Consider the following 26168-nt stretch of genomic DNA (forward strand, 5'->3'; position numbering starts at 1 on the left):
TGCTGCTTGGAGCACGTGCATTCCATACTGGGAGGCCAGGGTTCAAGTTCTGGCCCCACTTCCCCTCCGAGCCTCCTGCCAATGAGAAGCAGCAGACAATGGCTCAAGTACTTGGACCCCAAACACCCACCACAGGAGATCCAGGTTGAGTGCCAGGCATCTGGCTGCCGCCCAGCCCAGCCCCAGCTGCTGGTGGTATTTGGGGAATGAACCAATGGATGGAAGATCTCTTTCTCTCCCTCTCAAATAATTTTTTTAAATGAAAAATAAATACAATAAAATGAGAAGTCTGTCTGTTTGGGGTGGGGGGTTTGGGAGGATAGGAAAGATAACAGCGTAGCACTGTGCTTGTGATTCTCCAGTTAAAGAAAGAGCAATCCTTGGGATGATGGACAGGTGTTCCGATGACCACAGACATGCCTGGTGTGCCCGGAACAATCCCAGTTTAGACCTGTTATCACAGTGTAATAATTCATAGGATCCGTTTTTTTTTTTTTTCACTCTCAAAAGTGTGTCCTAGTGTGGGTGACGAGATTTATGGCGGCACTAATTGTTGACAATGGCAGGAGGTGGGAGAGCTATCAGATAACTCAGGGACTATTGCCAGAATGGAGAATGTGGGGAGTCGGGGTGGTAGCAAGAAGGAACCTGGGAGTGCACAGTTGAAATGTTTGAGCATGGCTCCCAGCTCTTTCTCAGACGTCTTAGACCCCTCTCTGGGGGAACTTCTTGACCCCAGCTCATTCCTCCCGGGCTGCTTCGAGGCAATCACTGGGTCTTCCTTCCACCTGCTGGGGCTGATGGACGCATTTAAGACCCACCTCCAGGCTCCCGCAGACATTCCCCCATTATCATCGGTAAGAGGGTTTACGTGCTGGCTCCTCTCTGGGCGCCTCGGGCCAGCCTGTTGGTTGGGGTTCGTCGTCCTGCATTCTCTGGTTGAAGAAGCTGCTGTGATGGTCTTCCTGGTGTCAGCTGCTTGCCTGAACCTTCCTCGGAGGCGCAGGGAAAGAAACTCACTTTGGCTTCAAGACTTAGGTAAGTGACCAGGGTTGCAAGTACAGGGGTTGAGTTCTGCTGTCTAGAAACGAGGGAGAGCAGGCTCCGAGGATTCAAGGTGACTGTCCCACGCGAAACCTGGCTGTGCTCCAAAGCCTCCTTCGGACTCCTCTGGGTAGACAGCAGGCAGCACTTTGATGAGCTTCCTGAGTTTTGGAGGAGAGAAGCACCAGACTGGAAGTCCCCTTGTTTGGGGCGAGTATCTGGATATTGCTCTTTGAGAAGACAGAGCAGTGCAAATCCCAAATCCAGCGGAATTGGCACACAAAGGAAACACTTTCTAGAAAAGCATTTCTAGAAAAGCTGATCAACAAATGATCAGCAGCAAGGGTGGTGTGTTGCCTTCCGAATGCCTCTTCTCAGCCTAAGATGCACTCACGCAGGCACAGGCCTGTGGTGTTACTAATGCAAAACTCTTTGCAGAAGGAGCTGTTGATTAGGCCTGAGAAAGATCAGCTGGTGAGGGCAAAACTACTCACACAACCTCGGCATGTAGTGAACTAGATTCAGCTGGAGGGAGATGTGTTTCCTATAAAGTTGCCTCTTCTATGATTTTTTTTTTCTCACACATTCCATGAATATTGACTTTAAAATATTAAGCCAATCTTCCATTGTTAAGCTACACCCCATCTGAATGTGATATATTGTGATTTTTGTCTATTACTACATTCACTTATTAATATTTTGTCTGGTTGTGTATGCATGTGTATGAGAGAGATTGGCCTGGAGTTTTCTTATGATGCGTTTGGTTTTAGTAACCAGGTATTGCTCATCTCATAAAAGGAATTGAAAAGTGTTCCCTCTTCTAGCTTCTGAAAGAGTTTGCATAAGATTAGTATTATTTCTTCCATAAGTGTTAATAGAAACCAGCGAAAACATCTGGACCTGGTGTTTTTCTTGCGGGGAGATTGTTTACACTCAAATTTATCGAGTTATAATTTACATGCAATAAAATGAACCAATTTTAAGCATATGAGTCAATGAATGTTGGCAAATGTATATACACACGTGACTACAACTGCAATCGATTCTATAGTCCTTGAAAGTTTCCATATGCCCTAGTCCAGGCAACGTACCTAACTCTAGACCTGGGCCACCACAGACCTGCAGTTGTCACTATGGATGAGCTTGGCATTTCCTAGAATGTTATTGACATGGAATTTTATGGTGTGTCGATTGTTCCTCATCCTACTGTTTTTTAGGGCGTATCCATGGTGTAGGTATTAGTGGTTAGCTCCTTTTCACTGTTGAGTGTGGTTACATCACACTTTGTGTATCCATTCAGTAGTTAATTGGGTTGAGTTCAGGTTTTGGGTGTTTGAATAAAGTGGCTATGAACGTTGACAAGCCTTTGTTTGGACCTCTGATAAACTAAGTTAGGCAGGCAGAGACACGGAAACCGAATGCTTCGACCTGGTGGGTCACTCCTCAAATGCCTGTGCTGCCTGGGGCTTGGGAGCCAGGAACTCCATCCGGGTCTCCCTGGGTCGGGGGACCCAATTACCTGACCCATCACTGCTGCTTCTCACAGGTGTTGAAGGAGGCAGGTGTTGAACCCAAGCACTCCCATGTGGGGCATGCGTGTCTTAACGAGTATCTTTGCCACTAGGCAAAGTGCCTGTCCCTGGATGTGTTTTCTTTTGTATACATAGAAATAGAAGTGCTAAGCTATATGGTAAACATATGTTCAGCTCTGTACAGAATTGTCAAACTGTTGTCTAAAGTGGTTGTACCATTTTACATTCCCACTGACAATGGAAGACAGTTCTAATTTCTGTCTTCTCCAACAGTTGGTTTTTTCCCTCTTTATACTTGTAATCATTCTGGTAGGTGTGCAATGATAAATTATGGTTGTATTAGGCCATTCTTGGATAATTTATGATACTGTGTGTGTGTGTGTGTGTGTGTGTGTTAGTTGACTGTATCCTAATGTAAAGATCTCTTTAAAGTCTTTGCCCATTTTTAAATTGGATAGTTGGTTTTCCTTATTAGTTTTAGTAATTCTACATACGAGTGTACTTCAGAAAGTTTCTGGAAAACAAGAATTGAAAGTTTATTTTGGTGCAAAGGTTTTTGAGATCCATGCATAGTTTGTCTCATGCTTTTCTGTGAACTTCTTTGAAGACCTCTGTATAATCTGTTTGCAAGTCTTTTGTCTGATATGTGTGTTTTGAATACTTTTTTTGCAGCTGCTGTAAGTTGTATATATTTTTTTAAATTTACTTTACTTGAAAGTCAGAGTTACACAGAGAGGAGAGGCAGAGAGGTCTTCCATCCACTGGTTCACTCCCCAGTTGGCCGCAGTGGCTGGAACTGTGCCAATCAGAAGCCAGGAGCCAAGAGCTTCTTCCAGGTCTCCCACATGGGTGCAGGGGCCCAAGAACTTGGGCCATCTTCTACTGCTTTCCCAGGCCATAGCAGAGAGCTGGATGGGAAGTGGAGCAGCTGGGTCTCGAACTGGCGTCCATATGCGATGCTGGCACTTCAGGCTAGGGCATTAACCCGCTGCACCACAGCGCCGGCCCCAAGGTTTTTTTTTTTTTTTTTGTCTTTGTTTTTTTCCAAGTACTTGATTCTTTTCATCTAGATTGTCCAGTAGGCTTAAAATTATTTCTAATATTACCCTTTTAATGCCTGGAAAATTTGTCATAATTCCTTTTCACTCCTTAAATTAGTGATATGTGTTCTTTATTTTTGGGAACATCAGCGTTCTAATCCATTCTCTTTCCATGCTTTCAGGAACTCCTAAGACGTGTTTGTTGGGTCATTTGATGGTATCCCATAAATATCCAACCCTGTTTTTTATTTTTATTAAATGTGAATTTACAAAGTGCAACTTTTGTATTGTTGTGGCTCCCCCCCCCAACCTCCCTCCCTCCCGCGGCCCTCCCCTCTCCCACTCCCTCTCCCATCCCGCCCTTCATTGAGTTTCATTTTCAATCACCCTCATATACAGAAGATCAACTTAGTATATACTAAGCAAGGATTTCAGCAGGCTGCACTCACACAACCGCACAAGGTATAGGGTACTGTTCGACTAGTAGTGTTGTTTTTAAGTTTCATAGTAGAACACATTAAGGACAGAGATCCTACGTGGGGAGCATGTACCCAGTGACTCCCGTTGTAGATTTAACAATTGGCACTCTTATTTATGGCATCAGCAATCACCTGAGGCTCCTGCCATGAGCTGTCTAGGCTATGGAAGCCCCTGGAGTTCACCGACTCTGAACTTGTTTAGTCAAGGCCATACCACAGTGGAGGTTCCTTCCTCCCTTCAGAGAAAGGCGCCTCCCTCCTTGATGGCCTGTTCCTTCTGCTGGGGTCTTGTTCACCAGGATCTTTCATTTAGATTGTTTTTGCCACTGTGTCGTGGCTTTCCATGCCTGTGAGACTCTCATGGGCCTTTTAGCCAGATCCGAATGTCCCAAGGCCAACCCTGTGTTTTTTTGTTTTTGGTTTTTTTTTAGTTTTACAGTCAGAACAAAAAATTAACATTTCCACAGATTTGTATTCTAACCCATAATCTTCCTTCTGCCTCACCAAGTCTGTTCTTAAGGCTTTCCACCACATTTTTTATTTGATCTATTGAATTCTTCAATTCTAATATTTCATTTTGATTTCTCTTAAAATCTCAATTTCATGGGAAAAATTCGTTCATGACATTATGGATTTCTTTGATTTGTGGATTTGCTTCTGATACCTTCTTAGCAATCCTATGATCAATTCTTTGAATTCCGTTTCCAGTATTTCTTCGATCTCTTCACATTCCAGCATTGAAGTGTTGTGTTCCTGTGGGGGCATCATATTGTCTTACTCGCTTTTTGAATTGCTGTGTTCATTATTAGGCATTTGTGGAGATACTTCTTTCCCACCCCACCCTTGGTGCTGGATTTTATCTTTGACTATGCCTCTGTGGCTTAGTGGAGTGTCTGCTCTTTGAATACCCAGAGGCATGTGCTGGGTGTGGCCGGCGAACTCTGTTCAGTGCTGCAGGTTGAGGGGAATCTCCAGGGTGCCAACCAAGTTGGGTGTGGTGTATCTCCCTTTTTTTAATTGGAAGGGAGGTTTGATCAGCTTTGTTGGCATAGTCTCATGCTCGCCTCCTCTCCTCCAGGGTGACCAATGCCTGGGCGCCAGCCCCGGAAGTACAATATTTATCTGTGCTGCCATAAGAACCACACAAAGGATACATAAAGCCCTTGGTATGCACAGATCCCGCAGCAATGACCCTCATCAGTGAATCAGGGAGCCCTTAGTGTCTGGGGCCACCCACAGTGATTACCCAAAGACCCACACCCTGCGCTCTCCCATGAAGCCACGGTGTTTTCACAGTCCTAGCACACGAGGCTCCCACAGTTGCAAACACTCAGTTCTCCCAGCCAGACTTGGTCTCCTCTTAGCTGGTTGCTGGGTGAGTGGACACGAGCTGGTGTAGCTGTAATGTATGTCCAAATTTGTGCCTGCCCAGGCTCAACTAGTTACAGAAGGCTGGTACTGGGTGGTCAGGGAGAGAGAAACGTGCCTCTCCCCTTTTTTCTCCTATAGGTTGGCAGGTACACAGTCCCCCACAGGGCTCCACGCTGGACTCCAGCCAGGCTCTTCCCACAGCTTTACTGCCAGTGGCTTGGGCTGCTGTAGTCTGGTCTTGCCTCACTCTCCAAAGCTGGTGCTGAGGCTCTTGGCTGCTGGGGTCTTGTGTTGTGTGGGTCCTCATCTTCCGCATAGAACCATGGTATTCCTCTACTTTGTGTAGTGTTTCCTCTGCAATTTTCTCCCTAACTCTTCCATGAGATTGCACTTTCTCCACTTAGTTTTTTTAAAAAAAATCTCCCCCTAGAATAGAGCAGTAAGCTCCCTCCCTAGTCCACCATCTTGGAATCCTCTCATGTATGGGGACGTGGGCATCTTAACACAGGTCTTAAATGCTCCCTATATTTGGTTCTTATCTAATGAGGCTTTATCACTTCACTTTCATCTTGTTAATTTGCCTATCTACTTATTCATTCAGTCAGTCACTTATGAGGGTACTTCAAGAAATTCATGGAAAAATAGAATTACAAGATGTTTATTTTGGTGCAATGAAATTTTGAAATCTATGCATGATCTTTCTCATATTTTGGGGATGGCATTGTGGCACAACAGGTTAAAGCCTCAGCTTGCAGTGCCAGCATCCCGTATGGGTGCTGGTTCAAGTCCCTGCTGCTCCACTTCTGACCCAGCTCTCTGCTATGGCCTGGAGATCAGTAGAAGACAACCCAAGTGCTTGGGCCCCTGCGCCCATGTGGGAGACCTGGAAGAAGCTCCTGGCTCCGGATTGGCTCAGCTCTGACTATTGCAGTCGTTCGGTCTTCCATCTACTAGTTCATTGCCCAATCTCTCTGGCTCTACCTCTCTCTGTAACTCTCTTTCAAATAAATAAAATAAATCTTTTTTAAAAATACACATTTTTATTCACTTCTTTGAAGCACTCTTGTATTTATGTCAGTAGAGATTTGTGCATATTTATTTCGTATTTGGTGCTAAAATCCACTCCTATTACTTATCCTGTTGCTCAAATTGTCCCAGATTTTGGCAGTTGGGACCTGTTCTAGGTTTTTCATTGTCCCTGTGCCATGCCTTTTTTTTTTTTTTTTTTTTTTCCCCATGATCTTACTTTCTGGCACTACATGATCCCCTAGGTTTACCTGGGATTTTCCCCCACTTAGCCCCCCCCCCTTTTTTTTCTTAAATGTGTCTTCTGGGGGCTGGTGCTGTGGCACAGCAGGTTAGTGCCCTGGCCTGAAGCACCAGCATCCCATATGGGCACCTGTTTGAGTCCTGGCTGCTCCATCGGGAGACCCAGAAGAAGCTCCTGACTCCTGGCTTGGGATTGGTGCAGCTCCAGCTGTTGCGGACAATTGGAGTGAGCCAGCCGATGGAAGACCTCTCTCTGTGTAACTGACTTTCAAACAACTCTTTTTTTTTTTTTTTAAAAAAAGTCTCTTCTGTTTTTAAGTTAAATATTGTATAGGAACCAGAATTTGGGCACTGAATTTGTTCATTGCTATTAGAAGGTCATGCTTTTAGGCCCTCTTAGCAGACGTAGCAGGTAATATATGTATACATAATAACTAGAAATGCAGGCACAAAACTATCTCCAAGTGTTTCTTCATCTGTATGTGTATTTGTAAATATGAGTGGACTTTTAGAAAGTTAGCAGAAAAATAGAATTAAAAACTTTACACTTTGGTGTAAAGTTTTTAAATTCATGAATAGTTTTTTATTAAAATTTAATATTTAATAATATTTATTATTTTATCTTGACAGGTAGAATTAGACAGAGAGAAAGGTCTTCCTTCTGTTGGTTCACTCCCCAAATGGCTGCCATGGCTGGCGCTGCGCCAATCCCAAGCCAGGAGCCAGGTGCTTCTTCCAGGTCTCCCATGTGGATGCAGGGCCCAAGCACTTGGGCCATCCTCCACTGCCTTCCCGGGCCACAGCAGACAGCTGGACTGGAAGAGGAGCAACTAGGACTAGACCTTGGTGCCCATATTGGATACCGGCGCCACAGGTGGAGGATTAACCAAGTGAGCCACAGTGCCAGCCCAAAGATTTATTTATTAATTTTGAAATCAGTTACACAGAAGGGGAGGCAGAGAGAAGGAGGGAGGGAGGTCTTCGATCCTCTGGTTTACTCCCCAAGTGGCTGCAATGGCCAGAGCTGTGCTGATCTGGAGCCAGGAGCTTCTTCCGGGTCTCCCATGCGGGTGCAGGGGCCCAAGGACCTGGGCCATCTTCTACTGCTTTCCCAGGCCATAGCAGAGAGATCGGAAGGAGAGAAGCCGAGACTCGAACCGGCACCTATGTGGGATGTCGGCACTTCAGATGGCGGCTTTACCCGCTATGCCACAGAACTGGCCCCAACACTTGTAGATTTTTGACTCTGAGTGAAAAGCTCAATTTCTCAGTATTGGGAAGACCAGCCCTGTTGATCTTGCTGGGGACTCATATCCAGATGGATAGTAAATTTATAGCCAAGCACAATTCCTTAACAATACTTTTTAAAAAAGTATTTATTATTTGAGAGGGAGGGGGAGAGGGAGGGAAGGAAAAAAGAGGAAGAGGACAGAAGAGAAGGAGAGAGCGGTTGATCTCCCATCTGATGGTTTACTCTCCAAATACCTGCAACAGTCAGGGTGGGGGTAGGCTGAAGCCAGGAGCTGGTAATTGAATCTGCGTCTGCCAGGTGAATGGCAGGGACGCAACTACCTGAGTGATCACCTGCTGCCTCCCGGGTGCACGTTAGCAGGAAGCTGGAATAGGAAGTGGAGCTGGGACTCACACCAAGGCTATGGAAAGTGGGCAGCCGAGCAAAAAACGGGACGATTGCACCGAATGTCCACGCCCTGAGTTACTTTAGTGGTATCAGTGCGGAGGTCCTTAGAGACATTGGACAGGAATGCTCTCATAATAAGGGATTAATTAAGTCTGGAAACTTGCCTCAGAGCTCATTCTTCTTGAGACAGTTAAAAGCTAATTCTTTGGAAACATCAATGAAGTTCTTAATCTGTAGCCATGGTGATCAGGAAGAGAAGACGAGTTACCCATATCAGGAATGACTGAGGGGATGCCACTGTAGCTCCTGCAGGTATTAAAATGATAATAGGGGCCTGCGCTGTGGCTCAGTGGGTTAAAGCCCCAGTCTGCAGCACCAGCATCCCATATGGGTGCCGGTTTCAGTCTTGGCTGCTCCACTTCTGATCCAGCTCCCTGTTAATGCACTCGAGAAAGCAGCAGCAGATGGCCCAAGAGCTTGGCCCCTGCACCCACATGGGAGATCTGAAAAAGGCTCCTGTCTTTAGATTGGCCCAGTTCCAGCTGTTGCCACCATTTGGGGATTGAATCAGCAGGTGGAAGATCTCTCTCTGTCTCTCTCTCTGTCTCTCTCTCTGTCTCTCTCTCTGTCTCTCTCTCTGTCTCTCTCTCTGTCTCTCTCTCTGTCTCTCTCTCTGTCTCTCTCTCTGTCTCTCTCTCTGTCTCTCTCTCTGTCTCTCTCTCTCTGTCTCTCTCTCTCTGTCTCTCTCTCTGTCTCTCTCTCTCTCTGTCTCTCTCTCTCTCTGTCTCTCTCTCTCTCTGTCTCTCTCTCTCTGTCTCTCTCTGTCTCTCTCTCTCTGTCTCTCTCTGTCTCTCTCTGTCTCTCTCTGTCTCTGTCTCTCTCTGTCTCTGTGTCTCTGTCTGTCTGTCTCTGTCTGTCTGTCTCTGTCTGTCTGTCTCCGTCTCCCTGTCTGTCTCTGTCTCTGTGTCTCTGTCTCTAACTCTGCCTTTCAAATAGATGTCTTTAAAAAATGATAAAACTTAGAAAAATATATGCCAATAATTTATAATGATATAAACTACCAAAGTTTGCTCAAGAACAAATAAGTTAGCTTTAACATCCTGTATCTATTGGAATAATGGAATTTGGAGACTAAAACCCTCCTTTCTCCACAAAACTAACCAATCAATCACAAAAATTGTTCAGGTAAGGTAACATCACTGTTGATTTCCAGAAAAAGTTTAAGGAAAGGATAATACACTTCTACAAAATTCTTTTTTTTCCAGAAAATAGAGGACAAAACATTCCCCAGTTTATCTTGTTAGGTCAGTATCTTAATACCAGAACTGGCCAATGGCAGTATAAACAAAGGAAAGTATCTGCCAATGTCTTACATGAATGTAGACACAAACATTCTTGAGGAAACTTGAGCAAATCCAATACAAATCAAGTAACATCTTCAGTATTGATCTACTAGAAATAAGTCTACATAAAGCTTGTATGTGAATGTTCAGAACAGTTTGAATATACTAGCCCAAAATGGAAACATAACAAATATATAGTAGATGCTATACAGTTAATGCCACACAATGAAAGGCGTAAAGTCTACACACACAGTAATATGGATGGTCTCAAAATCATTGAGTGAGAGAAACTGTGCATCCTGCATTGGCTCCATTTGTACAAAGTTCTAGGAAAGCAGAAACTAATGCAAAACCAACAAATTGGATCAGTGCTTGCTAGGGATGGGAGCAGGAGGTGGGGGAAAGGAAGAGAAATGACGACAAAGGAACATTAGGAAATTCGGCAAGTGATGGTGTAATTATGGTGAATTCAGGGGTTATATGTATGTCAATTTGAAGTTATGTACTTTACATGTATGTGGTTTATTATACATAAGTTACAAGGGTCTTCAAAAGGTTTGTGGAAAACACATATTAGCAAGGATTTCAAACATTTTGTACCAAAATAAATTGATCTGCTAATTCAATTTTCTGCAGACATTTTGAAGTACCTTCCTGTATCTCAAGCAAGCTGTTAAAAACCCTACCACCTGAAAGGGTGGAGCGAGCGCCGAGACAGGCTCTAACTGCCCTTTGGGGCAGTCGCCCGTCACTGGCTCCCCCATCTGCCACTTCCTGTTCTTGGATTGCCTAGTGCCTCATTGCTGTGCTGCATCTCGGCGTTCATACCCCATTGCTGTGTTGGCAGGTTATGGGGTTAGAACTTGAGGGATGGGGTTGGCATTGGGGTGTGCCTGGTTAAGCGGCCGCCCACAATGCTAGTATCCCATATGAGTGCTGGATCCATCAGCTCCCTGCTGACGCCCTGGGGAAAGCAGTGGGAGATGGCCTGAGTGCTTGTGCCTCTGCTACCCGTGTGGGGAGACCTGGATGAAGCTCCTGGCTCTAGCGTGGCCCAGTGCTGGCCGTTGGGGCCATCTATGGAGTGAACCATTGGACAGAAAGCCTCTTCCCCTTCTCCCCACCAATAACTGACTTCAAATAATTTTTTGTTTTTGACAGAGTGGACAGTGAGAGACAGAGAGAAAGGTCTTCCTTTGCCGTTGGTTCACCCTCCAATGGCCGCCACGGCCGGCGTGCTGCGGCCGGGGCACCGCGCTGATCCGAAGGCAGGAGCCAGGTGCTTCTCCTGGTCTCCCATGGGGTGCAGGGCCCAAGCACTTGGGCCATCCTCCACTGCACTCCCAGGCCAGCTCTCTGCTGTGGCCCAGAAGAGGGGCAACCGGGGCAGAATCTGGTGCCCCAACAGGGACTAGAACCCAGTGTGCCGGCGCCGCAAGGCAGAGGATTAGCCTAGTGAGCCGCAGCACCGGCCTCAAATAAATAAATCTTTAGAACATCCTGGAAGGTCCTGGATCTTCGAGCTTTCCCCAAGCACCTGTTACTCTTATGCTCCTAGTTAGTCTTTTGTCGTTTCCAAAGTTAAGATTATTTCCACAACAACAGTTTCTGTTCCTCTGTACATGCTGGGCACAGTCCTTGCTCTTACAGAATGAGGCCCTTCCACTACCTCTATATAAAACCAAAAGTTTAACAGAGGAAAAAATTATGTTTTTCATGCCCTTGAACTTTTTTTTATGAATGATTCATTTGAAAGCCAGAGCTACAGAGATAGAAGGAGAGGCAGATCTTTCATCCCCTGGTTCACTCCCCAAATGGCTGCACTGGCCAGAGTTGGGCTGATTCAAAGCCAGGAGCTTCCTTGAGGTCCCCCAATGTACATGCAGGGGTCCACACACTTGGGCCATCCTCCAATGCTTTCTGAGGCACATTAGCAGGGAGCTGGAATGGAAGTGGAGCAGCCGGGCCTGGAACCAGCGCCCACACAGGATGCTGACGCTGCAGGCGGTGGCTTTACCCTCCACAACACAGCGCCAGCCTCATGCCTTTCAATTTTTGGTTGCAAAACTCTGCCCTTGGATTATGGAATCACAAAGACCATCTCGTCTCTGAAGATGGTCCAGGCCCCTGTATCCAGGGCTTCAGGCACCACCTCTTATTCTTCATACACCATTTTCTTTCTTTTTCCAGGAATCATTTTAACCAATTCCACAGCCTCCAGCTGCTTCATCCTGAGCAGAGAGGCTACACTAATAGCAGGCAGTTCTCCCAGTGCAATTTATGGCTTCACAGCTCTGCAAATTACAGTCATTTTCAGTCTCCATTAGTGCCCTGACCCTGTCGCATTATGTCTGCGTGCTTTTTTTTTTTTTTTTTTTTGGGTTCCTAATGTCTGAAGCTTCTGGTTGCTTTACTACCTGATATCTCCGAGCTGAAAACGTTCCTTTTTCATTTCTTGCGGGCCTTCTGATCGGTAGATGTGCTCAACAATGAGATGAGAGGGTCATCCTTGTTTGTTTTCTGTTACTAATTCTTCCATTTCAAGCCTGGGGTTTTCCAGTGCGAGTTCTGCTATGGGGCGCGATGATCAGTGAACTCCAATTCCTTCCAGAGTTTGGTTACTTAAGCCAGTCCTGTCTGCTTTCTCTCCTGTGAGATGAGGAATCTGGCTTAAGTCTCTCTGACCATCAGGCCAGCACCTGTGTCCAACTCAAACCTGCTTTCTGGTCACTCTCCTGGAGTGAGCTTTGCTGTGTGTCCACCTGTCTAGGCTGAGCCAGAGATTTTTAAGGGAGATGGAATTGATTCCAAATTAGTACTCAGCCACTATGCCTCCTCTTGGGGGTGTCTGGACCAACTCTTAGCCAGTCCTGACCCAGAAACCTGCTGGCCATCCTTGCTCAAGTCATTTCACCATTTCACTCAATCATTGCCTTGCCTTAAAATTGACCAACTGATGTCCGTGCATTTTGCTCTCAGAGCCCAGGACTTGTTCCTCTTGGCTTTGGTCGTTATCATGGGTACCAGGGAGGAGGCCCTGTGAATTCTATTACTTCTCTACCAATGGCTCTCTGAGAGCAAGGTTCCATGGTACCCTCTGGGGCAGAAGCAGAGGGACACACAAGTGTATCCCCACTTCTGCTCCTGGCCCATTTCCCTCTTCCGTCAAATCGCTCCACAGTCCAATCACTCCTACTAATCACTACACAGAAGCCATGAAAACGGCCTCCTTTCCATCTTCATTTTTTCAAAGCAGTTAAATCTGTATTTGTCCTTTTAAGTACATTTCTTTCATCATGTAGTCTGGTCTGGTTTCTAAGATTTCAACCATCCTAAGTAGCGCCTTTCCCCCCCCCTTCTTTCTCCCTTAAGCCCTTGTTATTTTCCTATTTGCCATCTCCAAGCTAAGGCTGTCTCCAGGGCAACGGTCCTGCGCCTGCTGCGAGCCCTCAGCCCCTGCCCCCCCTCGGCTCTTCCACTCTCAATGTGCAAATTGGATTTTCAGAACCCAGTGCTCTGGGTGCAGGCTGATTGTCTTTTCTGTCTCTCTTGGACTCGGGGCTTGTAATTATTTAATTTTTGCAACCCAGCTCCGTTGAAAAAGCCCTATTGCCAATTGAATTCTCCCATTCCACTCTACCCCCTCCCTGTCCTCTGTCCTTTAAAATCCACCGTGATAATCAAGACGTATTGATTAAAGTTTTCGGAGGACCTCCAACCAAGAGAGATGGAAACAGCAGTGTCCTTGGACATCTTGTGGCCAGGCTGCAGATTTCGGGCTGGTGACCACGAGCTCATTTCATACTGGATGCATGAAGGGAGGACCCAGCCTGTCGGTTACTGGTTCCTGGTCTCCTAAAGTTTTTTTTTTTTTTTTTTTTTCCTGTCCTGTGCTGAAATTAATAAAGGGCAGGCATTTGGCACAGCAGTTAGGATGCGCTTGGGAAACCTACATCTCACATCAGAGTACCTGGGTTTAAGTCCTGGCTTCCTTCCCAATTCTAGCTCCCTGCTAACGCACACCCTGGGAGGCAGCAGGTGAGGGCTGAGGTATTTGGATCCCTGCATCCCATCTGGGAGACCCAGATGGAGTTCTGGGCTCCTGGCTTCGCCCTGTCCTATCCCTGGCTCTTGGGTGCATTTGGGCAGTGAATGGATGGGCTCCTCTCTCTCTCTGCCTTTGAAATAGAAATAAACAATAACAACAATAACAAAATAAGGCCGGATGGCAGTTAATGGGATTGCTTTCTGGGGAGAGGCTTTGATTTTTTTTTTTTTTTTTTTTTTTTACTTTTAAAATGTCTTTTCCTGGCCCTTTGTAGAGCTCCCACATTTTCTGAAGCCCATGAACTCAGAAACCTTGGACTTCATTTTTCTCCCCTGATCCATTCTGAAGCTAAAAGTCCACTCACCAGAGCTCAGTTTTGAAGTGAACTTCCCCAGACCTCAGAAGTGAGCCTGTCTCTCCAAGAACACTGGATCCCTACTCCTACCAAGAGACGCTAATCCAGACCCCAAGCCAGGGCGCGTCCCACACTTTGCACGTGAGATGTTACCCGGGAATGCAGCTGTTCTTAGGGGTTGTGTGAGCAGCTCCTGAACCTCGGTCCCTCACATGCATGCTTGCGTTGGTTCTGCCAACCCCGGCAGATGCAGCCCTGCTCTCCTAATCCCAGGCCTTCCTTTTCTGAATCCTTGCCTGGTTTCCTCTTCTGGCAAAGCATCTGGACGTTGTAAAAAACCCAAGAACGTCTCTTATCCCCAGGTCTGTTCCTTAAAGAGGAACTTCTCAATTTTCTCCAACAAAAGCATTCTTAATGGCAGAAGAGTTCTGAATTGACAGAAAGGGGACAGTGAAAGGCAGCGTAATGCGTCGTTTCAAGCCAGATGTTTGTGCTTGATCTTAAAAAGCTGTGCAATGTTTGCATTCTACTCCATACTCTATGCACATTTGTTTTGATATAAAAATTTTCAAAATGACTTACCCTCGAGCAAAAATCAGACCTTCAGAAGTGCAAGACCTGTACCCTGGAGCCGGGTGCAAGTGGTATATAGGAAGTGGCCCCACAGGGTTTCAGCCTTTGCCAGACCCAGAAAGGTCCCCAGACAAGTTGCGCCCTTCAGCTGGAAAACCTTCATTTGCAGTTTCCAACTTTCTGTGCCATTTCCCTTAGGGCACAACACCATCCTCTCCAAATCCCTCAACCTTCCTCTACCCTTGCCTACAAGCTACTTTCTGTTTGGGCAAGAAAAAGAATTCCTCTTGGGTGGCCTCTTCCTTAGGTCTCCTCCAGGCCATCTCAGAATTCAGATTCCTGGGCCAGAGAACGCCTCTCTCCTCCTCAATGTCATGCTCTATTACCAGACTGCCAAGAGGCATTGCTTCTGCCTCATGTGACTTTTTTTTAAAGATTTATTTATTGGAAGGGCAAAGTTATAAAGAAGCAGGGGGAGAGAGGGAGGGAGGGAGCTTCCATCCTCTGGTTCACTCCCCAAATGGCCACAACGTCTGGAGCTGGGCTGATCCGAAGCCAGGAGTCTGGAGCATCTTCTGGGTCTCCCACGTGGGTGCAAGGACCCAAGCACTTGGGCCATCTCCCCTGCTTTCCCAGGCACATTAGCAGGGAGTTGGAAGTAGAGCAGCCGGGACTTGAACCAGCACCCATATGGGATGCCAACACTGCAGGCCGCGGCTTTTACCTGCTACACCACAGCGCCTGCCCCCATTGCCATTATTCTTGAGATAAAAAACAAAACGGGGCTTTTTTCCTCCTACACTGTAATATTCAAAGTGCCTTTATTCTGATACTCTGCTTCTCTATCGCTCACTTCTCCTTTTGGGAAGCACTCCTCTGTGGGAGGCTGATTGCACCCTGTCCCTGCTCAGTTCCACGGTCACCCCAGGCCTGGTCATCAGAGCCCTCGTATCCAGGATCGGTGTCCACCCTGGGCTGTCGGGACCATTAGCATGTGTGCTCTCCTCTGGGGTTGCCAAGCTACCAGGCTGCACTGTCAGCATCCCCAGGAGGTAGGCGGCCTGAGAGCAAAGCTAACACCGGTCAAGCCGAGCCAACAGAGGGGAAAGCCGCTTCCCAGGAAGCTCATCAGCACATGCAGGTGCAGCTGTGCGTGAACGCACCCGGCACATGACGCAGTAAAATCCTCCCCAAGTGTGTTCAAGGTGGGCAGCTGTCATTAGCGGCCAAAGAATCCTGACGAAGGTAAAAGTCCTTCCTAGAAAGATAAAACCTCGTAGATAATATGTAACAGAGTGAAACAGCAAAAGTTGCTTTTCATCTTTCTATGTCCTTGTTAAGAGACCTTCACGTAACCAAGATCCACCAAGAGTTTTGTTTTCTTCCAGAACAATCATGGTTAGAGTTCTCCCAGTACCTGGGCATGTGCTCCCTCTGGAAGAAAATGTTAATGTGGTGTGCAATTCATCTTGAATTAAATTTTGTGAAAGATGGCAGAGTCTAAGGTTTTTCTGGGTTATGTGTGTGTTACCTATGAATATCCAGTTGTTCTATTATAGTTTGCTTACCGGTTGTCCCAGAAACTTTGTTGCAAATCAAATGTTCTCTGTTGCATTGCTCTCTGGGTCAGTGTTGACATCCACATCCCTTTTTCATCGCTACCGTACGTTTATATTATGTTTGAGATGAAAGAGTGTAAATATGGTAATTGTTTAATTTTTTAACTTTTAAAAAATTTATTTACTTGAGAGGGAGAGAGGGAGAGAGGGAGGATATCTTCCAACAGCTGACCGAATGGCCAGGCCGAAGCCAGGAGAGCCTGGAACTCCATCCAGGTCTCCTATGTGGAACAGCCAGTGGGCCAGTGTTGTGGCACAGCCATCTGCAATACTGGTATCCCATATATGTGCCTGTTCATGTCTCGTCTGCGCCGCTTCCAGTCCAGCTCCCAACTAATATACTTGGGAAAGCAGTGGGTGAGGGCCCAAGTGCTTGGGCCACTGCACCCACATTGGAGACCCGGATGAAGCTTTTGGCTCCTGATTTCAGCCTGGCCAAGCCCTGGCTGTTGCAGCCATCTGGGGAGTGAACAAGCAGGTGGAAGATCTGTCTGTCTGTAACTTTGCTCAGATAACTAACTAAATCTCTCTTTAAGTGGAGCAGCCAGGACTGGAACTGGCACCCATGTGGGATTAGGCATCTCGGGCAGCTGCTTAACCCACTGCACCACAATGCTTCCCCCCCATTGTTTGTGTTAAAAATTGAGTTGACTATTTTAGGTTCTTTGCAGTTCCCTATAAAGTTTCTTTTTATTTTTAAAAAATTATGCCTATTTCTGGGGTACTATGTTATGTGTATACATTATATAACACCAATAAACATTCTTTGAATTACTTAGCATCTCTTTGTGGTGACAACATTTAAAATCCTGTCTTCTAGATTTTTTTAAATACAGAAATACACAGAATATTATCTGTAGTCACCCTTACTCCTAGCTAGCTACAACCTAATGCCTGTCAACCAAACTTGCCTCACCTACCCCCTCTCCACATGCTCCCCCAGCCTGTCAGCCGCCATTATATTTGTAACTACTGTGAGATCACCTAATTTTTAGATTCTCACATGAGTGAGATCAGGCAGTATTTCTCTTCCTCTGTAGAGCTTACTACGCTTCACAGGGTAACCTCCACTTCCATCTGTGTTGTTGCAGATGACAAGACTACATCCTCTTACGACTGCGTAATGTTCTGCTGTGTATATGTTCCACCTTTTCTGCATCCATTCATTGGTGGATGTACACCCAGGCTTTTTCCTTTCCTTGACTGTGGTGAATAGTGCTTCAGTAAACTTGGCCATGCAGATGCCCATTTGACAAATGCCTTTCACTTCCTTTGGATAAGCACCCAGGAATGGGATAGCTGGAACATAGGGTAGTCCTGTTTTCAGTCTGTTGAGGAGCTTCCATACTCCATACAGTACCCACAATGGCTGTACTAATTTACATTCCTACCAATAGTCCCTTTTTTCTACATCCTCACCAACGCTTGTCATCTTGTGTCATGTTGATAACAGCCAACCTTATTGGAGAAGGGCAATATCTCGTTGTGTTCTGATTTTTATTTTCCTGATGTTAGTCATGTTGAGCATCTTTTTCATTTACCTGCTGGTCATTTATACGCCTTTTATTGAGAAATGTCTGTTTCAACCTACCACCCATTTAAAAATTGGATTAGCATCCAAATAGTTTCAAAGTTTCTGGTCTCTGGTCAGTGGGAAGGCCGCCACCTGCAGTGTTGGCATCCCATATGGGCACCGGTTCAAGTCCTGGCTGCTCCACTTCCTATTCAGCTCTCTGCTATGGCCTGGGAAAGCTGTAGAAGATGGCCCTAGAGAGTGGGCCCCTGCATCCACGTGGGAGACCCGGAAGAGGCTTGTGGCTTTGGGTCAGCGCAGCTCCAGCCATTGCGGCCAATTGGGAAGTGAACCAGTGGATGGAAGACCCCCCCAACCCTGCCTTTCCTCTCTATATAACCAACCTTCAAGTAAAATAAATAAATCTTTACAAAAGTTTCTGGTCTCCCACTTAGGACTGTAATGCATTTTGAATTGATTTTTGTACATGACGGCTGGAGCTAGGCTGGTCCAAAACCAGGAGCCAGGAACTTCTTCCAGGTCTCCCATGTGGATGCAGGGGCCCAAGCACTTGAACCATATTCTGCTATTTTCCCAGGTATGTTAGCAGGGAGCTGGATCAGAAGTGGAGTAGCCGGTACTTGAACCGGCGCCCGTATAGGATGCTGGTGCCACAGGTGGTGGCTTTACCCACTATGCCACAGCGCCTGCCCTATGATTCAATATTGGTAAAGAGTTTGTATCCAAGAATTTGTTCATTTCTTCTAGACTATTGAATTTGTTACCATATAATTGTTTACAGTAATCTCAATAATCCATTGTTTTTCTGTGGTGTGAGTCATAACTTCTCCATTTTCATCTCTGATTCTATGTATTTGAATTCTTGGTTAGTCTAAGAGCTGATCACTATTTAGGCTTTCAAAGAACAAGTGCTTGGTTTGTGTGTGTGTGTGTATGTGTGTGTATTCTTAGTTTGTAAGTCATTCATTTGTGCTCTGAGTTTCCCTGTTTCTTATATTGGTTTTGGATTTGATTTGTTCTTGTTTATCTTGTTCTTTGAGGTGCAATGATAAGTTGTTTATATAATACCTTGCTGTTTTTTTGATGCAGATATTGATTTCTATAAACTTAGTACTTCTGCTCTCTCCTGTAGGTTTTCATGTGTTATGTTTCATTTCAAGAACTTAAAAAATTTTCTCCTTGATTTCTTTCTTGATCAGTTGACTGTTCAAGACTCAGTGGTTTAATTTCTTTGTATTTTTGTAATTTCCAAAGTTTTTCTCACCGTTGATGGCTAGCTTTGTTGTGCTGTGGCCGCAGAAGACACTCCATGTGATTTCTCTTCTGAATCTGCTGAGCTTTGTTTTGTGACCCGCGAGCTGATCTGTCCTGGAAAGTGCTCCATGCGCTGATAAGAATGTGTAATTGGCAGCTGTCGGATGGAAAGTGCTTGTCTGTCAGGTCCAGCTGAGTGAGGGTGCACTTTAACCGTGTCATTTCCTTGATTTTCTGCTTATCTAGATGATCTGTCCATTTCTGAAAGTGGTATGTTAAAGTACCCTACTATCCATATTGGTGTCTATATCTACCCTTAGGTCTACTAATATTTGCTTTGTACATTTGGAGGTTAAAAATTGGTGTGTGTGTACACATACATCCTTATCTGTCTTTCTATCTGTTTTTTCTTCTTGCTACATGACTTTCTTCTTTTTTTTTTTAATTTAAAATTTACCTGATAGACGTATGGCTACTCTTATTTTCTTTGGGTTCCTTTTACATGGAATATTTCATTCCATCTTTTCTGTCTATTTGTGTCTTAAGGTAAAGTGAATTTCCTATAAGCAGCATAGAGTTGGGCTTGATTTTAATCCATTCAATCACTCTATGTCTTTTAATTGGAGAATTTAGTCCATTGACATTTAAGGTAATTATTGATAGGTAAGAGCTTTTTTTTTTTTTTTTGATAGGTAAGATCTTACTATTGCCATCTTCATACTTGCTTTGTATCTTTATTTTAGTTCCTCTCTCTTACAATCTAAATTTGTGGATAACTGATTTTTCTCTAGTGGTATACTTTGATTCTTTGCTTACATACTTTTTTTCCAATAATAGGATCTTGCTTTGTGCTTACGATGAGGCTCACAAAAATCTTTTGGCTGTAACGGGCTACCTTGAAGTTGATAACAACATTGATCATAAAGATAGCAGAAGAGACAAAAACCAAAGACAAGAAATCCTCATTATGAGCTTTGAATTTTTGTGCCATGCCTCCCCACAGTTTGGATTTTTGATGTTACATTTGACCTATGTTAATGCCCATCTCTTAACATTTTAATATAGTGATTATAACTTTTTGCCTGTAAAGGTACAAATGGCCTACACACCATGCTTACATTATTAGAGCATTTGTTTGCAGATTTTCTTGATATCATCTCCTTGCTAGCGTCTCTTTCAGCTTGTAGAACTCCCGTTAGCATATCTTGTACGTAACACAGGTGTGATGCTGACACATCTGCTCAGGTTTGTTGGGGAATGTCTTTATTTCTCTCATATCTGAAGGATGACTTTGCTGGGAACAGTATTCTTGACTGGCAATTTTTTTTCCCAGTAGTGTAAGTCTCATCCCACTCCCTCCTGCCTGTAAGGTTTCTGATGAGCAGTCTGCAGTTGGGCCGACTGGGACCCCTTCATTTGGTAATGGCTTAGAACCCCCACCTTATCTTTAACCTTAGAGTTTGACTATAGTATGTCTTGGGGTAGACTTGGTTGGGGTGACTCTGGTGACCTTTGACCTTCTGTACCTGGATAGTTGTCTTTCTCTAAGCTTGGGAAGTTTTCTGCCAATATCTTTGCAAGTGCTTTCTACCTCGTTGGCAAGGCCCTCTTGTATCCCAATAACTCAGATACTTGCTCTTTTTATGATTCCTGTTTCTCATCAGCTTTCTTCATACCTCTTGATCCTTGTTTTTTCTCATTCAACTGCATATTTTCAAATGACCAATCTTTGAGTTCACTGGTTCTTTCTTTTGATCTATTCTACTGATGTCTTCTATCACATTTTTAATTTCATTTAGTGTACCTTTTTGTTGAAGGATTCCTGCTTGCATTTTGTTTAATTACTTCCATCTGTCTCAAATTTCTGTTAGAAATGGAGTAATTTCTCTGGACTCTCTTGACTTTTGCTGAGTTTTTTAAAAACTGCTATTTTAAAATCCTCATCCAAGCACTGGGAAATTTCAATTCCTGGATGGTTGTTTCTGGCATCTAATTCTGCTCTGTAGGGGAGGTTAGGGTTCCAGGGAAGTTCCTGATGCTTCTTGGTGTACCACATCATCTGCGCATTAAAGGATTAATTGTAATAATCTGGTTTCACTTGTGGCTGACCTTCTAGAAATTCTAAGAACCTGTTTATTTTCTCTGAGCTTATAGATACATCTGCTACTTCTTCACTAGATAGTACCCTAAGTTGCAGCTTGCTGTTCATGGTTTTAACTGATTGAGACTTACAATACTCCCCAAAGTCAAATTTGCCCCATTCCATGTGTTCAGTGTTGTTGGAGATGTGCCTAAAAAGGAGTAGTCCATTCCTATAAGCTCTTCCTGGGCCTGTAATAGGCTCAGGTTTCTTGTCCTGTGTCCATGAGTGCCACAAAGTTAAACAGCTCATAACTGGAGCCCTCAGCCCGCCAAGACCAGTGCAGCCTGCGTGCAGGACCAAGCTCGCCCTGCTATGCTTTTTCTGCCACCAAGCTGGGCTCATTGCCTGATACACTCATCAGCCACTAGTGATGTAGGCTGGGGTGTAGGGCTACTTAACCAGGACCATGGGCCTCGGATGGGCACTGAAGCAGGCCCAGAGGCTCTGTTTGCAGGCTTTAGCCTAGGAGCAGGGACCACAGGATCTGCTCAATGCTGGTTTTTCTCAGCCCAGCACTGAGTCCCCAAACTGTCCTGCGATTCCCTACTGTCTGCCCAAGGTTGTAGGATGGGCTGATACAGGCAGCCTCCCAGCTACTCAGGCAGGTCCTAGGTGGATCACCAGACCCTGTGAAATCATGGGGATACACACCAGGACTGCAAAAGACTTCAAATGTGTCTGTCTCACCAGGGCACAAGTCTCCTCCTGATGCTGGAGCAAGTCCAGAGACCCTGTCCATAGGTGCTTGCCTCGGCACAGAAACTGGCAGGATCTGTCAGGCATTGGGCTTTATTGGCCCAGCATCAAGTCCTAAGACATTGTCCTGTGGCCCTTTGCTGTCTGCCCAAGATAGGAAGATAGTGAAAAAGTAGCCCTCTGATCAGCCAGACTGGCCTCAGGCTGGCCTCCCCTGGGTGCCATAGTCATATAAGTCCCTACACAGTGTCCAGGGAGTATACTAAGCCCACCAGAGACATATGCCAAAATGAGTCTGCCCCTTGGAGGACAGGTCTCTGCTTATGCCAGACAAATGTAGGGACTTGGTCTTTGAGCTCTGGCTAGGGACTGTGGCCTCTGGACATCGTCAGGTGCTGGGGTTCGAGTTTTGTTTTCTGCTGCCGATTGGCGGAGGAGTGGCTGAAGTTAGCTGGCTGTGGGAGCTCCAAATATTTATTCCACAGGTATGGGCCTGGGGGCTAGGGCCAGGGGGACCCAGCCCGTCTGATTTTCTTTTTTTTTTTTTTTTCTCGGTGGTCCTGACACTAGGATTCTGTTAGCTCTCCCTCTCCCCAGCAGGAAACATCTCTCCATGCTACGCTCCTTGGAACTGGGAGAGGGGTGATGCAGGCTACTCTGCTTCCTGCTTTCTTCAGTGTGACTTTTCTTAGGATTATAACAAGAGGTGGCACCGTGGTCTCTTCCCTGGCTTTGGTAACTCTCGTGATGGATCTTGGTGTGTGCACAGCGGTGCCTCTGGGGAGTGATTGCCCGAGCCTCTGACTCAGCGGCCATCTTGGTTCTGATCCACATCAACTTTAAAATCAATTTATTTTCTGCAAAAATATCTGCTTATATTTTATTGTGACTATGTTAAATCTATAAATCAATTTGGGGAAAACTGATAGTTTAATAATACTGAGTGTTCCAATTCCTAAATACAGTATAACTCTTATTTAGATCTTGATTTTTTTTTCAATGTGTTAGGTGTACAAATCCTATAACATTTAGCCATAAGTATTTCATATTTTCAGATATTCTTGTAATGGCATTGTTTACTATTCAATTTCTAATTGCTAATTGTTAGTAAATAGACATAGTTAATTTTGTATGTTAACTTTGTAGCCTACAAACCTTGTAGTCTACAAACCTTAGCAAACTTGCTAGGTCTGGTAGTTTCAGGTTCTTTAGGATTTTCGATATATACAATCATGCCTCTAGGTAAATACAGAGGTGGTTTTACTTCTTCCTTTCTAATATGTATGACTGTTTCTTTTTCTTGCATTACTCATTGGCTAGGAGGTCCAGTACAATGTTGAACAGAAGTGTGAGAGCAGACACTCTGGCTGTGTTCTCTGTACTAGGAGAGAGGACATCATGAATGATGCTAGCAGTAGGTTTTTTTTCATAAATGTTTTCCATTGAGTAGGAAAATCCCTTCAACGCTCAGTTTGCTGAGAGTTCTTATCAAAAATGGACTCTGAATTTCTCAAATTGCTTTTTTTTTTTCTACAAGATTGATTTGAAAGGCAGAGTGACCGAGAAGGAGAGACCGAGTGAGATTTTCCAACTGCTGGCTCACTTCCAAATGCCCACAACTCTGGGACTGGGCCAGGCTGAAGCCAGGAGCCAGGAACTCCACCCCAGTCTCCCACATGGGCAGCAGGGACCCAAGCACTTTCCTCAGATCCCGTACCCTTCCCAGGTGCACCAGCATGAAGCTGGACCAGAAGCAGAGCACCCAGAATTCAAGAATCAGTACTCCTATCCCGGATATGGGAGTCACAAGGGGCGGCTCAACCTGCTGGCATTAGGTTAATGCCTGCCTGCCAAGTGCCTCCTTAAATCTATTGACTTTTTTTTAGTCTGCTAATGTGATGAACTATATTAATAGGTTTTGAATGTCAAAACAATTTTGCCATTCCTAGGATAGAAGTTGTTTAGTTATGATGTCTGATTCGTTATGTTGTGAGGCTCAATTCACCACTTACGAGGTTAAGGATTTTTGCACCTAAGTTCATGTATAATTTTCTCATCCCATAATGTCTTTGCCTTGTTTTAGCCACTGAATAATGCTGGCTTCGTAAAACTGAGTTGAAGTGTTCCCTCCTTTTCTGTTTATGGACGGCTCTGGGAAAATGGAAGTTGCTGCTTCCTGAAGCGCTTGGTAGCCCTCACAGATCAAGTCACCCAAGCTTACGTGCTCTGAGGTTTGCTATGAATCTGTTTCTGTTGTGTAGATACAGGAATATTTACTGCATCTCTTCTTGAGTGGGCCTTGGTAATCTGCATTTTTCAAGGAATTTGTGTCATTGAAATTGCTAGATTTATTCATGATGTTGTCTATAATCTATAATAGTCCCTTTTTGTCCTCTTAATGTCTGAGGATCTGCAATATTGTCTTATTTTTGATGTTGGTAATTTTGGCCTCTTAAAATTTTTCCTCATTAATCTGACTAGAGCTTTATTTTACAGATCTTTTAAAAGGATCAGCTTTTATTTTCATTGATTTTTGTCTGTTGGCTTTCTGTTTTCTATATCATTAATCTTGCTCTTTATCATTCCATTCCTTCTATCTACTTTGAGTTCACTTTGGTCTTTTTCTAGTTTATTAAGGTGCAAGATTAGATTTCTCACTTGAGACATTTATTCTTGTTGTATATAATAATTCACTACTATAAATTTCTTTCTAACCAAAGCCTTAACTTCATCCTATAAATTCTGATACGTTATATTTTTGTCTCCATTTAGTTTGAAATATTTAAAATAATTTTTTATAATTTGGATTATTTCAGTTTATTTTCTAAATATTTGTAGATTTCTATATATTTTCCTATTATTGACTTATATTCTATAGCTACAACAGAATTGAAGTATATCTCATGTGAATTCAAAGTTTGTTGACCTGTTCTATGGTCCAGAATATGACCTATCTTTGTGACTATTTCATGTAAGGTTTAAAAAAAATCTACTTTCATTGTGTGGACTTTTCTTTAAATGACAAAAGGTTCAAGTTGATTGACAATGTTGTCAAGTGTTCTATATCCTGATTTTCTTCCTACTTCTCTACCATTTGTTAAGAAAGGATTGTTAAAAATCTGCAGTTACAGTAAAGCCTCCACCTGCGGTATTGGGATTCCTTATGGGCACCGGTTCAAGTCCAGGCTGCTCCACTTCTGATCCCGCTCCCTGATAGTGGCCTGGCCATCAAAATTTTAAAGAACTTTTTAAAAGGTCAGATAATTTTGATTATTTAAACATTTATTTTACTTATTTTAAAAGGCAAAGAGAGGGATGGAGATACAGAGATAGAGACAGAGCTAGAGAGATCTCATTTGCTGGTTTACTCCTCAAATGCCCTCAATGGCTGGGGCTGGGCCAGGCCAAACCCAGCAGCTGGGAACTCGGTCTGGGTCCCTCATGGGGTTGGCATGGACCCCAGAACTTGAGCTATCACCTGCTGCCTCCGAGCTCAGTGGATTTGCTTAAGTACTTGATTGTTTCCGACAAGCATAGTGTTGTGGGAAATAGGGGTGAAGCGGGTTACAGATGAAAAGTTCTTCGATATTACGTAGAATTTTTTTCTTTTTTGAGAAATGAACTCACTGAAGAGATGGGTAAATCCGGGGTCTGACTAATTTCATGGCCAGTCTCCTTCAGTGAGCGCCATGTTGCGCTGCCTCCCATTCAGACTACTGAAGACAAAGTCTCTGGAACCCAGGTGTCCATTCAGGGAAACATTTCCATAGAAAATTTCCTTCAATTGCAGAATTCCTGCAGGACATGAAATAGCACGGTATGGGCTCCAGAGCTCAGACCAGTGTGTCTCGTAGCTGCTACTAAAGCCAAGAGAAGGTTCCAGTTGCAGGATTCTGTGTTCTGATTTTTCAGGTAAATCTTTACTTTGCAGACTGGGGAGTTTAGTATTATCTCAAAGTTATCTATGGAAATCCCGGATCCTACATCCTATGTGGTGGACAAGGTGGGCCAGCACTGCACTCCCTGGTAGACCTTGGCTCAGGGTCATCTGGGTTTGCCTTCCATAGAGCCTTGGCACTAATAGTGCCTGCTTCCCACACAGCTGGTGTCAGCACAGTAAGGAGTGGGAGTTAACACGGGCAGGGGAGAAGGAGACTGTTGGAAGTGCTGTGAGCCGTTAGACTCGTGCATGGTTCCATGGCGCTATGAGATAACCACAGGCTGTGGGT

At 44.7% G+C, this 26168-nt stretch overlaps 1 protein-coding gene across 3 annotated transcripts in view; it reads left to right on the forward strand.

Annotated features, from left to right (window-relative positions):
* The first annotated feature begins 687 nt into the window (after positions 1 to 687).
* The window catches only part of MEST (mesoderm specific transcript), an 80584-nt gene continuing 55103 nt past the window's right edge, over positions 688 to 26168 (forward strand). Inside the window, exon 1 of one of the 3 annotated variants that reach the window (XM_089328589.1) lies at positions 688 to 1038. In XM_089328589.1, the coding sequence (XP_089184715.1) occupies positions 801 to 1038 (238 nt within the window). In that variant the 5' untranslated portion in view covers positions 688 to 800. Of the gene's footprint in view, positions 1039 to 25727; positions 25852 to 26168 lie in introns of those variants that run through there. The other 2 variants (XM_089328591.1, XM_089328593.1) reach the window with 2 other exon arrangements.

The sequence above is a fragment of the Oryctolagus cuniculus genome, chromosome 3 (assembly GCF_051225735.1).
Source record: "Oryctolagus cuniculus isolate XC-2025 breed Fujian yellow rabbit chromosome 3, ASM5122573v1, whole genome shotgun sequence".
NCBI lineage: Eukaryota > Metazoa > Chordata > Mammalia > Lagomorpha > Leporidae > Oryctolagus > Oryctolagus cuniculus.